Source organism: Macrobrachium rosenbergii, chromosome 1, assembly GCF_040412425.1.
Source record: "Macrobrachium rosenbergii isolate ZJJX-2024 chromosome 1, ASM4041242v1, whole genome shotgun sequence".
Classification (NCBI taxonomy): Eukaryota; Metazoa; Arthropoda; class Malacostraca; order Decapoda; family Palaemonidae; genus Macrobrachium; species Macrobrachium rosenbergii.
In genome coordinates this window covers 43,851,858-43,864,357 of record NC_089741.1, presented here as the reverse complement: position 1 = coordinate 43,864,357, position 12,500 = coordinate 43,851,858, and the positions used below count along the sequence as shown (strand labels likewise).

At 40.7% G+C, this 12,500-nt stretch overlaps 1 protein-coding gene across 30 annotated transcripts in view; it reads left to right on the top strand.

Moving 5' to 3' along the window:
- The window catches only part of Ssdp (Sequence-specific single-stranded DNA-binding protein), a 306,140-nt gene that overhangs the window by 79,827 nt on the left and 213,813 nt on the right, over positions 1-12,500 (top strand). For all 30 annotated transcript variants that reach the window (XR_010850483.1, XR_010850587.1, XM_067089637.1 and 27 more), the window contains one exon: positions 2,099-2,171. Coding sequence is in view for 28 of the 30 variants with exons in the window: in XM_067089637.1 (XP_066945738.1) it covers positions 2,099-2,171 (73 nt within the window). In the remaining 2 variants the exon portion in view is untranslated. The remainder of the gene's footprint in view (positions 1-2,098; positions 2,172-12,500) is intronic.

Genomic DNA, 12,500 nt, shown 5'->3' with positions numbered 1-12,500 from the left:
AGGCCGAGTGATAGTAGCTGTTCCAGTTAGCGGTCGCCCTCCCTCCCCCTCGAGGCGTTGTGGTCGCAGCAATGGATGAATTCGTTTTTCCTTTGATAAGAGAATCCTCCGAAGCGCAGTTGGTGGTGACGAAAAGAGGCGTGAAAGCAGGAGATGAAGTGTAGCCATGGCGAAGCGTTGGCGGTGTCGCCACCTCGCCATTATGGTGGTGGAAAGAACGAGTGTGTGCGTGCGTGAGTGAGTGTGTCGTTCGCCGGAGTTGGATTATTGGCAGAAAAGAACGCTTAACGCTTCGCTTTTGGCGGGACGTTTAAATGCTCTCGACAAAGCGGGGGCCTCCTTCGTGAACGCCATTTACCCAATAAATCGTAACTGAATCTGTTGTAGATGTATTGTCGAGTTGGGGGGAAGATTCACGCGGAAATGTGTGGAAGCGGAATCGTGCCCACCTCCTCCAGGCTTCGAAACGACGTCTTGTTTGTGCTGTTTGGGAATGGTGGGGAGTGGGATGAGGTCGAGCGCTGGGTATATATCCACGTGGGTACGGGGTAACAAAAGATTTTCGTGTTGCCCATATACCCGGGGAAGCAGTTATGTGCCCATGGCAGTAATAAGCCAGTGGAAATTTAAAAATTCTTCGTATGGTGTGCTGAGATCCGTCAGGTTTTGTACGATAGTTATGGTTTCCTTAGGAAAACGGATCTTATCTGCTTTAAAGCAACTCTTTCAAGCATAAGTATGATGCCCATTTTTCCTGCTGTATGTTGTTTTTAAAAAAGAAATACGGACAACTTGTAATAAGTCGTCGTTATTTAAGTCAGTCGGTAATCCAGCGATTGCCGGAAGATTTCTCCAGCATAGGCCTACGCCTTTGGGCGACTGTCCGTGACGGTGGGCAGAGTAACAACCGACCATAAAATTCGGTTAAGAATCGCCATATGTAAATGACTAAGGGCTTATAGTCAAGACTCAGGCTCTGACGGAATTAAGTAGCTGTAATGGTTGAAGTGGACTGTGACCATACACAAAAACATGACCACAGTATTGAATCTGAAGCCATACGATGACTTCCAAGCTCATTTTCTCTTTTAGTATGAACAGTTCTGACTAAGAATAATGGATAAATTATTTCATTGTTAGAAGCTTTCGTTTTTGACACTTTATTCCAAAACCCGGGCCAAGAATAGGAATAAGAACGTCAGTTGCAGTCAGTATAGTCATTTAACTGTAGACCTATAAAGATGCCATCTGTCATTCGTCGTGCAGCAGCTTCCGTCTGGACTCTCTCCTGAAGGCAAACGGCGCTTTCGTTTCTCCTGAAGGCAAACGGCGCTTTCGTTTCGGGAATACAGTCACGTATCATAAAGCCCACCCTTGCATAGCTGACATCATACTGCGACATTAGTTCAGGATTATCGGAAGCGAGAACACTTTTTCAACTTTGACGTGTTCGAGGACGAACTGTGTTTTAGGTGGGAGTGAAAGGCAACGGCTCGTCAATAGCATCTGGCCGTGTAGTTGGGTGATTTTAAAGGGGCACATTTTACAGCTGTCTCATGACGACGGTTCACACAAGTGTTTTAAGTTGTTGGGGGGAGGGGGCAAGGTTGTCGGTTTTGTTGAGGTCTTATTAATGTAGTCGTTCCTTCGATGTTGGAAATTTTGGGAAGGGAAATGATTAAAACGAGCCCAGTTGACTCGTGTGTTTACCTAATTCACCGTCGCATTTGTTGTGTAATGTGTAAATGTTGGTTGTGTGGCAGGAAACAGTATAGTTGACGTAAAGTTGTATTCTTTTGTATATGTATATACTTGTAGCCATTTTTGCACTGTGGAATTATTTGTTTTCTTTTTGTAGATGCTTGTGTTGAAAATTCTGATGATTAATTTAGTCGAAATGCAATTGTAGCAATTAATTTTAATTTTTATTCAAAGGGGGGGTTAATATGTGTGAGATATCCTCGCAATTTTCCATACTAAAACTTATTACAATATACTGTGCTTGACTTGAAAAATATATTAATGGGAATATACAATATACTTCCGGGCATGTGATACGTAAGCCTCTAACACTGCTCTCTTTTTCTCCTTTCCCCAGATTGGCGTTATATGTTTACGAATACCTACTTCACGTGGGAGCCCAGAAAGCCGCACAGACCTTCCTATCAGAAGTAAGTACCTCCAACATTTCTCCGTGCTTGAGGGGCGTCTCGGCGTGGGCATCAGCTAATGGTTTACTTGAGCTGTTCTTGCAGTTATTTTGACAGATTTAGAGGCTCATAAAATTAGCTTTTTATAAGTAGAATCCTCCTAAATCATGTGAACTTGGCCCTGCCTAGGGATATTTTTAAGTAGAACCCTCCGAAATTATGTGAACTTGGCCCTGCCCAGTCGAGAGGCCCCATACCTCGCCAAAATATTCTGACAGCTTTTTCAGGTCGAGCTTTATGGATTACAGCAAGTTAACCCCAAACTTAAACGATCTCAGTGGCCTCGAGTGATGTGATTTGAAAAGTTTTTGTTGTTGAAGGTGCGTGCGGTGATTACAGTTAAAAAAAAAAAAAGAATTAGAAAATAAGAAAGATTTGGAAAGTAAACACCTCCGTGTGATTTACACTAGTGTTTTGAATTATTGTGTGTGTGTGTGTGTGGTGTTGGTCTCTTACTGCACACCTTGCAAAACAACAATGGTGCCGTTTGGAAAGAAAAATAATGTAAAAAAAAAAAACATCGAAATGGAAAACTGCAATTGTGAACTGTGGTTTTGTAAATGTTATTTGCACATCTTGTAATGTTCCCGAGCGACGAGTGAGCTGCTGCAATCATTTATGCCAAGAACAGCCTTGCCAAGGTCGCTGACGAACTTGCTTGCAAGATGATGCAGTGCATCATTATGCATGCTTTGGAACTCTACTACTACTACACAGCTAAGTCATAGACGCGTCACCTTAAGCCACTTGGATGCCGTGTCCCCACCCTCCTCCTCCTCGTCCTCCTCCTCCCCTCTGATCTCCCCCCACCCCCTGTGTGGTGGTGTAGGGGCGTGAGTGAGTAGTGTGTTTTCTTAGGGGTGGGAGGGTGTGAATGACCACTTGACAAGCAAAGTACCTCCACTGCGAATGGACTGAAGTATTGTGTACCGAGTGCCTTTGCAGATGCTTGGGGCAGTCTGTGTGTCACAGTGTCTTGATTTTTTATTGTCAGAATACTCAGATAATGTGTTCTTTAGGTATAAGATTTCAGGTTTTTGTTTCATATTTGGAAATGAATTGTAGATGTTAATATTTCTAGTGTTCATATTTTAGTAATTAATTTTTTCTGGATTTTCAGAATCATGAATTATTATGTTTTTAGAGTGGTGTCGTAAACATTCTTGCTTTGGTTATCGTGTTAATTATTCTTTTTGTCAAATTTACTTCAGGTGTTGTGGAAGTTGTTATAAGTGTGCCTTTCTTAAGATTTACTTTTGAGAGATTTTCTTGTCATCCTTTTGAGCTGATGTGTGTCCGTTTATGTTTTCAATGTTCTGAACGTTAATGTTTTCTCTCCTATACTTTACAGTAGTTACGATTTCTGTGTTTTTAAAATTTAAACGTTTTGTGATTGAGTGAATCTCCAGGTGTCAAAATAAGATATACCATGAAATATTTGTATATTTTCTCTGTTATGTATGTAATAGAAACTGTGGACAAATGGTTGGAATTTGGCTCTTCGATATAACATAATAAAAACCCACATGTACCGTATTTGTAAAGTTAGCAGATATGAAGTTCGTTGGTCGAGGTAGTAGGTGTCTTTAGATTAAGCAAGCCTTATGGCAACACGGGCCCATGCTTATGTTAAAAGTGAATAATCTTTCAGAGAAACTTCACTTGTAGCATAAAGTAGTAGCTAGGTATATGATGTTGGTGGTGGCTGCTTGGGCCTTGCAAGTTCAAGAGGTGAGAGAGAGAGAGAGAGAGACGCCGGGTCAAATGTCAACGGTGTGCGGTCACCTACCCTGACCTCACTATTGTCTTGCTCCACTTCTTGTACTTTCGTCTGTTGTTTTTTTTTGGTTTTTGACTTTTATTTTTCTTTTCGATTCTCTTTTGGGGCCCATGGAGTTGATAATTGTGCTTTGTGCTGTCTTTTGATTGAGGATGCGGTGTTATGAGCTGTACTTTAAATGGGCAGGAGAGAGAGAGAGAGAGAGAGAGAGAGAGAGGCTCGCTGGTCGCCCTCCGCCGTCGGTGTGGACATGCTGTGTGACAGTCGGGAGTTCCATGCATGATGACTTTTCAAGGAGCTGACGTTGTCTCTCAGACTCATACCCTCGCCCCCCCATCTCTCTCTCTCTCTCTCTCTCTCTCTCTCTCTCTCTCTCATTTCAAACACGGTTGATTATGGGAGAGGTTGTATGGATGGGGCGAAGGATTCTTTGTCTCGATGCCGTTTCAACAATGTGGGGTTATGATAGGTTGTTGAGTGAGGAAGATTGGGACCTCTCTCTCTCTCTCTCCTTCCCATTTCAGCACTTTCGATTATGAGGTTGTATGGTTGAGGAGAAAGATGAGGTTGTGACAACATTTAGGCAGTTCGGGTGTGAGGTTTTGGGATGGGTTTTAGGCGTCTCTCCTTCACCTCTCTCTCTCCTCTCTCTTCCCTCTCTTTCTCTCCTTCGCCTCCTCCCCCTCCCCTTCCCCCTCCCTTTTACAATAACAGCGGTGCCACCACGCTGCTCTCATGCCGGCACTCTGACTTCTCTCTCTTTCCTCCGATGTTACTTCTTCTTTCATCGTCTTTTGTTGGGTTTTCCGTGTTATTGCGAATTTCTCCCTGCTTTCAGTACGGCAGTACCTCGCGTTTTGCCTTTTAAAGTTGTTAGAGTGAAATACTCTCTATGCGTGTGGCTCTCTCTCTCCTCTCTGCTTTCTTTAGCGTTCTCTCTCTCTAACTCTGCGTTGAAATCGCCTATTTTGATTTTATTATTACAAATCAACTCAGATGACTTGGTTGAATTTCGTTTTCTCTTTGAATGACGTTGTGATTTGCCTCCTGGTTCCTTATGACTAAATGTCTTGTCTCCAGAGTTTATTTTTGTCATATATATTCTTGCTACCACTGAAGTATTTAGTTAATTGATGGCGTAGTTCTCCATTTTGGTCTTTTTGTGGTTACAGTAGTGTTAAGTGAGGTTTTGGGTATATTTTCCTTATTCGATGTTTTTTGTATTTAATCGCTATCATGTCAGAGTGGCTAGGTTTCACTCGTTATTTTAATGTCGAATGCTTTCTATATCTTTAAGCATTGTTGACATTGGTTTTCAGTGGTGTTATTGTCTCCCGGACTTATACACGTAGTGTGGTAGCTGACTAAAAAAAAAAATATATATATATTTTTCTTCGTTGATATGTCGGTGTCGGTTCGTCCATGTGCGATCAAGCCACCCTGTTTCTTCCCGGGAGCAAATGTCCCACCTCTCTCTCTCTCCTCCCTTTCCTGGCTAAGTATTGTTCCAACTTCGTCTCCGGCGTGTCCAAGTTTCTCTCTTTCTCATTGCTTAGGTTGTGTTAGTCTCTCTCTCTCTCTCTCTGAACGTGTAGCCTATACACTGAAGTAGTAGAAAGCTGCAGCTAGTGTTTTATTTTATAGTTGTACTTACTACGAAATTCCTTGTTATCGATTGACTAGAGATGTTATTTTGTGGCTTTTGTAGAGAAAATCAGATGGATCTGAAGTACACAATTATGTTGATGACGTTTCTCCTAGGATGACCTTGAAACGGAGGTATATACTTATATTTTTATCCCAGCCATTGATCTGAATCTATCAGCTCTAGGTTTGCTGTTGATGTATGCGTGATGAATCAACTGGTTGGCCACAGGCATTGCGTGTCTGGTTGAGTTGATGGGGGTTACCGCAATGTCGTCCTAACGGGGAACGCGTTATACACTCTATATTAATTCCTGCGTTTGAATTAGCATGTTTTAAACTTCGTCGGTGTGTTCAGTTTATTGTGCTCCCTTCTCACCAAGGGACGCGGAGCATAGAGTACCGCAGGTATACAGAGAAAGAGAGAGGAGGGAGAAATAAGAAGAAAAAAAAAGAGGCGATTTTTAAGTCTGTTACAGGCGGGGGTAGATTCTTCACATATTTTTTATTTCCCGAAATGGTGCAGGAACTGGTCATAGGTTTTATCGTTCGCGAATCGCACGAGATGAACAGCCTTTCGCCGGTTTTAATATCCGCTCTATTTAGCGATAGTCTCTCTGCCTCTCTCGTTCGTGGTTTAAATCTTTATCTTTGTAAATATCAATTGTTCATGTAAGCGTTTGGGTTAGGAGCCGTGGAGCTAAGAAGAATGTTGTAGTTTATGTGTAACGTCTGCCGTCCCCCCACTCGAAGCCCCTCTCTCGTCCCAAGCCGTTGTGTGCCGGCCAACCTCGATACACTGACACCACCTCACCTACTCTTCTTATTTTTAGCTATCTCTTTCGTTTATGTTCGCATTGTTTCCTTCGTTTTGTATCCTCTCTTATTCATATGGTCTTCTTATCGTCATAGCAGGGTAGGAGAATTTAGGAGAGCTATGCAACGAGAAATGTACATCATTAGCTTGACTGAGAATTTAATTTGGCGGGAGAAATTATTTTACGAGTGAAAATATTGGCATGGCTAAATTACGCCGATAATGGCGTCTGATTTCCGTTTTCATCATAGGGTAGCATAGGGCTGTTATTTTTTATTTGTTCCATGTGAAAACCCGGCAAAAAACACTTTATTTCTGGATTTTCCCGTATGTGTACCGATCGCGAACTTTAGGTCCGCGTGCGATGGTGAGCTGCAGTGCACAAGAAAGGTGTGTGGCGGCCTGGAGACCAGCTTGGGAGGAGCCCTAATGTTTTCTCTCCGAGTTGGGTTATGACGTTTGAAAGATTCCAAATTATTTAGTCGAATAATATTTGCTTGTTTGATTAATCGCCGTCACAATTATTATATTGGAAATAATTGTAGGTTGAAAATGTTAGAATTAAAGATGACTGACAAAGCGCAGGCCTCTGTCTAGTTGTTCTTAATCGGCCAAAAAGCTGGTTGTTGATGAATGGAGCTAAACAAGGAAACAAAAAAATAAAATTGGCTGGCGATATCTAATACTGATGTTTAGAGAATTAATCAGACTGGTGGCTTTCAAAGCAGTACACATTATCGGGCGAAAATCTCGGATTCTTCTTGAAAATGGATATGATTCCCGGTGATTTTGGCTGTTTCAAATCCATAAAACGAGAGCAAGAGGCAAGGAAGGAATACTGGAACGGGTTTCATTTGTCTCCGGTTGACATTCCAGCTTATGTAACTGACAAATTTTCAAGCAGTTTTCATCGCTGATACGCAGTGGTGGACTTACATAGACATACTTGTACATTATGCACCAGTCACCAGTCACCAATACAGGATTTTGATGTGCGTAGCAAAGATACGCGTACGTATACGGCAAATTACACTTGGGTACGCGTGAATGTAGTGTACATGTGTGAGCTTTTCGTACTGTAAATTTGTACGTATTCCTCAGTAGCATTATCGCGATGACTGTATATGATTATACAAACATTCGTAAGCATGTAGGCTATATGTATTCGTATGTTACATGTATGTGCTTGTGTAGGTACGAAATGCGTGGTGCCTCATTGTTTTATCCACCATAAATGTTTTATGTATTCGTGCTCACGTTGTCTGTGGTCTTTACTAGACGTTGGAAGTTGATGCTTTCTTTCCTTGGCGATCTCTGCACCCCTTCGAAACAGACAAATGCTTCGGCATGTTCGTAGGCGCCCTAGAGTTTCCTTTAATCCTTCGTAGCCTATTGCCGAATATAATAATAAAAATTCCGAACTGTTATAATACGAAATGTAATGAATTTACATAAAACCAATACCCACTTACTGTATTATCTAACCAGATTTGGATCAAACCAAGATCACAGTTCAGCCTTGTACGTTCCCCGTTTGAAATAGCAAGACGTCAGTGAAATTTGGACCAATATTTAATGTCAGAAGATGAAAATGATGTTAATTGCTCGATAGTTAAGAGATTCGTCCGGGGGTGGAGGAGAGAGAAGTAAAGGGGGAGGGGGAAGGGGTGATTTACATGCGCGTCACACAACGAGGGGGTTAGATGTCAGGTAACGGCGTCCAGCAGTGACTTACACGGTGACATCTGATTTAGGTATTCTGTGATATATTTGGGATCAGGTGGTTATGTAGGTGAACATTTTTAGGTGCTTTTGCTAATATCCATATAGGATATTAATATTATTAAAAGAGCATGAATGTAAGGCGTAATACGTTAATGGAGGTAGCAAGTAATGATTTGGCACTCATATAGCCTTTCAGAAATACTGTAGGTTATATATGGACACACACCACTGGAGAATGCCTTTTTAGGTGAAATTTGATAAGAAGCGGTTGCTAGTAATTTTTTCATGTCATGTAATTGAGACTTTCGTTTCCCAATATCATTCAGAATGATTCATTTCATACTTGAAATCTCAAATAAAAGCCTTAAGAATGTGTCAGGCGCATGGAGTTGGGGCGACATGTATAAATCATCCTTATTTCTACATGACCTTCCGATGGTCCATTAGCACTGGTAACGAAATCGAAACAGAGGTGATTAGTATTATTATTGCTATTCAGAATGTGCAAACATGATTATGGAAAAGGTCTAGGAGACCATTAGCCCGCAAAAGCAGTCAACCACAGGAGAGAAATAGGCTTTTCTTTGAAAATCAAACAACAAAAAGTACAACAGTCGAGACATAAACTGGATACTGTAGATTAAGGCTTGAAGGAATATATACTTAACATAAGCCGCGGTGAAAGTTGGGAAAACTAAAAACCATTAACTGCCCAGTGTCTGGGAAAGTAGACATCCCAAGGGACAGTGTAACTGTAATGTCGCTGCACCAAGATCTAGGTCATGCCAGTATGAATAATACATGTTTGTGTACGCTTAGACGTCGTAAGATGCCCCATTAGCTGTGGTATTGAAATCAGAGAGATACATCATGGCGAAAGTGACATTTGACAGAAAAACTATAGCACTTATTAGTTCGTAAGGTCGAGCTGAAGATAAGGTGTGAAAGTTGACCAGTCTGTCTAACGTTGTTATCAGAATTTTAGGCCTTGGAGGATAAGGCTTATGAAGACTCGCAGAACACGGAATAATCAACGAGTCGGTGCTTAAAGTTTGCTGAACTACTTCCTTGATGTTTGTGAAAATATTTTATTTTATTTTATATTGTTTTCATAGGTATAAAATTGATTTTGGTAGTTCCGAAATATTTTGATATGCAAGCTGTATGTATAACACCCCTCCCCCCTTCTCAGTTGTATTTTAGCAGGTTTTTTCCTTGCGACTGAACAGTGAATATGCATGGTTCGCAACCCAACAAAATTATCTCTGACGTTTTTTAATTCTCTGTAAAAGAAAACTGTTGAGATGACTTTGTCTGTCCGTCCGCACTTTTTCTGTATCCACTTTTTACTGTCCGCCCCCAGATCTTAAAAACTACTGAGGCTAGGGGGCTGCAAATTGGTATGTTGATCATCCACCCTCTAATCACCAAACATACCAAATTGCAGCCCTCTAGCCTCGGTAGTTTTTATTTTATTTAAGGTTAAATTTAGCCGTGATCGTGCGTCTGGCACCGCAACAACACAGGCCACCACTGCCGGGTGAGAGTTTCATAAAGCATTGTACGCTTTACAGAATACTCGATTGCGCCGAAGAAACTTCGGCGCATATTTTACTTGTTGTCTGTTAAACTCAACTCCAGTGTATTTTCATAATGGTATTTCTCATGGACACAGCAGTCACAGCATAAGGGAGTATAGTTATGTAGAAGCAGTTGACTAGGTTAAAAATCAGCTTATAGCTTAGTGTTTACATGGTTTTCATTCACTGAAATTTATGTACATTTTATCAAATGGTTGGATCGTTGCATTCAAAGGTTCATGTATAGATATACTTTGATGTCTGTGGATTGACTACGTGTAAAATGTGCGTTTGCATTCTTGCCCTCGTCGTTAGCTTCAGATATAGAGATATAGCCTACTCCTGTCATTACTTAGGGCAAAAGTACATTGACATAATTCATTGTCCTTACATAACATAGATGCTTAATTGGTTTCTTCTCTCTCTCTCTCTCTCTCTCTCTCTCTCTCTCTCTCTCTCTCTCTCTCGTCTTTTTCGTCATCTCTTCTATTTCCTATTTTTTTGAGGTCTGAGACAGATAAGGACTAGCATGCTTGCCCAGACGAACTTTGCTTGGAAGAGTAAAAAATACATAAATTAACGTGCTAAAATAGTTATTCATTTATGTATATACATGTTCATAGTCCAGTGAGGGACCAAGATAAAATAAGTTTCTTATACCATTAATTTTTCACAATTGGGTCGGTTGTTTCCATGAAAACGTCTCCTTTTCTAAGGTGACTTACTTTCCGGAATGGAATACTGTAGAATGGAATGGGATTCATATTCCATCCCCTAGCCTACTTTCCAGGTTGGCTTTGTAAGCATATAGTAGACTTTATGTGCTAGTCTCTCTCTCTCTCTCTCTCTCTCTCTCTCTCTCTCTCTCTCTCTCTCTCTCTCTCTTGTAAAATTTTGTAACCAGATACTGTATAGTACATATCTGTATGTTGCATGCACAGCTATTTGTGTTCGTACGAGGGATTCCCCATATCATCTTGATGCAATGGTTGTAGGATTGGTATGCTACATTTAATATTTGTGTTTTCGTGTAACTGTACGTGAATGTTTTTATTGGCTTTCATGTCGTGTTTTCGTGTAACTGTACATGAATATTTTTATTGGCTGTCATGTCGCAAGAACAGAAAGATTTAATGATAAAAAACAAACAAATGGTGTCTATGAACTCAGAAGTAGCTGCATGTACAAAATGACATCAGTCAATGTGTGGTAACCTTTTTTGAATATGTATTTCATCACAAGGACTGTTTACTGGTTTCACTGTCCTTTATTTGTGGCTCGTTGTGTTTTGCTGACTGCTTGTAGAGCTTTGTGTTTGGCAGTTTTTATACTGCCTTTTGCTAAAATCGTGCACAGTACGTGATTGGTGATTAAATAAGGGTGGCCTCGGGATGGACTCTAGTTCTGCAAGCTTTTGCTGTGTACATTTGCTTAGTTGAAGAAATATAAGCTGACGTAGACGTGTGTGTGTGTGTGTTTACAAGAGGCTTGGAGCCATTATCATGGATACTGTACAGCCCCTTGATTGATTTTATGCAAATTTGGGTTATTGAAATAAAACTAATTAACTGGCAAGTAGAATCGTATAGTAATCAAGGTGGCATTGTTACGCAGCCAAGATGCCTAAGACTGCATGACATTTTCACTCCTGATTATCCGAATCCTTTTTCGGTCACGATCTAGACCTGTCGCCTCCTTTTCCCAGTCCTGTACATTTTCATTGGGCAGGTTATGCCATCATACAGACTTTCTTTACTGTTTATTTATTGATATGAATGGAAAAGCAAGTCCGTAAGCTGAGTTTGCGTGAAGCATTTGTGCAGTCTCTATTTCATTTAAATTATAAATCGCATTGTTAAAGGAACCACGAATTTCCCTACATTTTTTGAAATTGAAATGTAACCCCAAGACCACATAGATGGCCTGTTATACTTACTTTTTAATCATTATTTCTCTGGAAGCTGCTGCTTCTTTTTCTTCTTCTTCTTCTTCTTCTTCTTCTTCTTCTTCTTCTTCTTCTTCTTCTTCTTCTTCTTCTTCTTCTTCTTCTTCTTCTTCTTCATTATTATTATTATTATTATTATTATTATTATTATTATTATTATTATTATTATTATTATTATTATTATTATTATTATTATTAAAAAGGTGGGGCGTTACTCCACTCAGCTCTCCTGTCATCGATAAGCGTATGAAGTCTCAAAGCAAAGTTAAAATATTACCATAGGTCATTATTGTCACTTTAGCGCCTGCTGAAGCTTCGAACAGAATCTGGGTTAAATGGCACATCCATCCTCTTCTCCCCCACCCTCGTAATCCCGATAACCTGTTCACCTCAGCTCCCGTAATGTGCTTACATACCTTATCTGTATCGTGCGTATTGCGTTTCCGATTTCTTATGCCGGTGGCCCTGTAGGGGGATAGTGCCGTCAGTGCACCTCACGTGGTGCACTGTAGGCATTACTTGAGGGTCTCTGCAGCGTCCCTTCGGCCCCTAGCTGCAACCCCTTTCATTCCTTTTACTGTATCTCCGTTCATATTTTCTTCTTCCATCTTGCTCTCCATCTCCTAACAATTGATTCACAGTGCACATGCGAGGTTTTCCTCCTGTTACACCTTTCAAACTCTTTTTCTCAGTTTCCGTTTCAGCACAGAATAACCTCATAGGTCCCAGCGCTTGGCCTTTGGCCTAAACTCTATATTCTGTCCTATTCTATTCTAGTAAGATATATAAGATTTTAGTA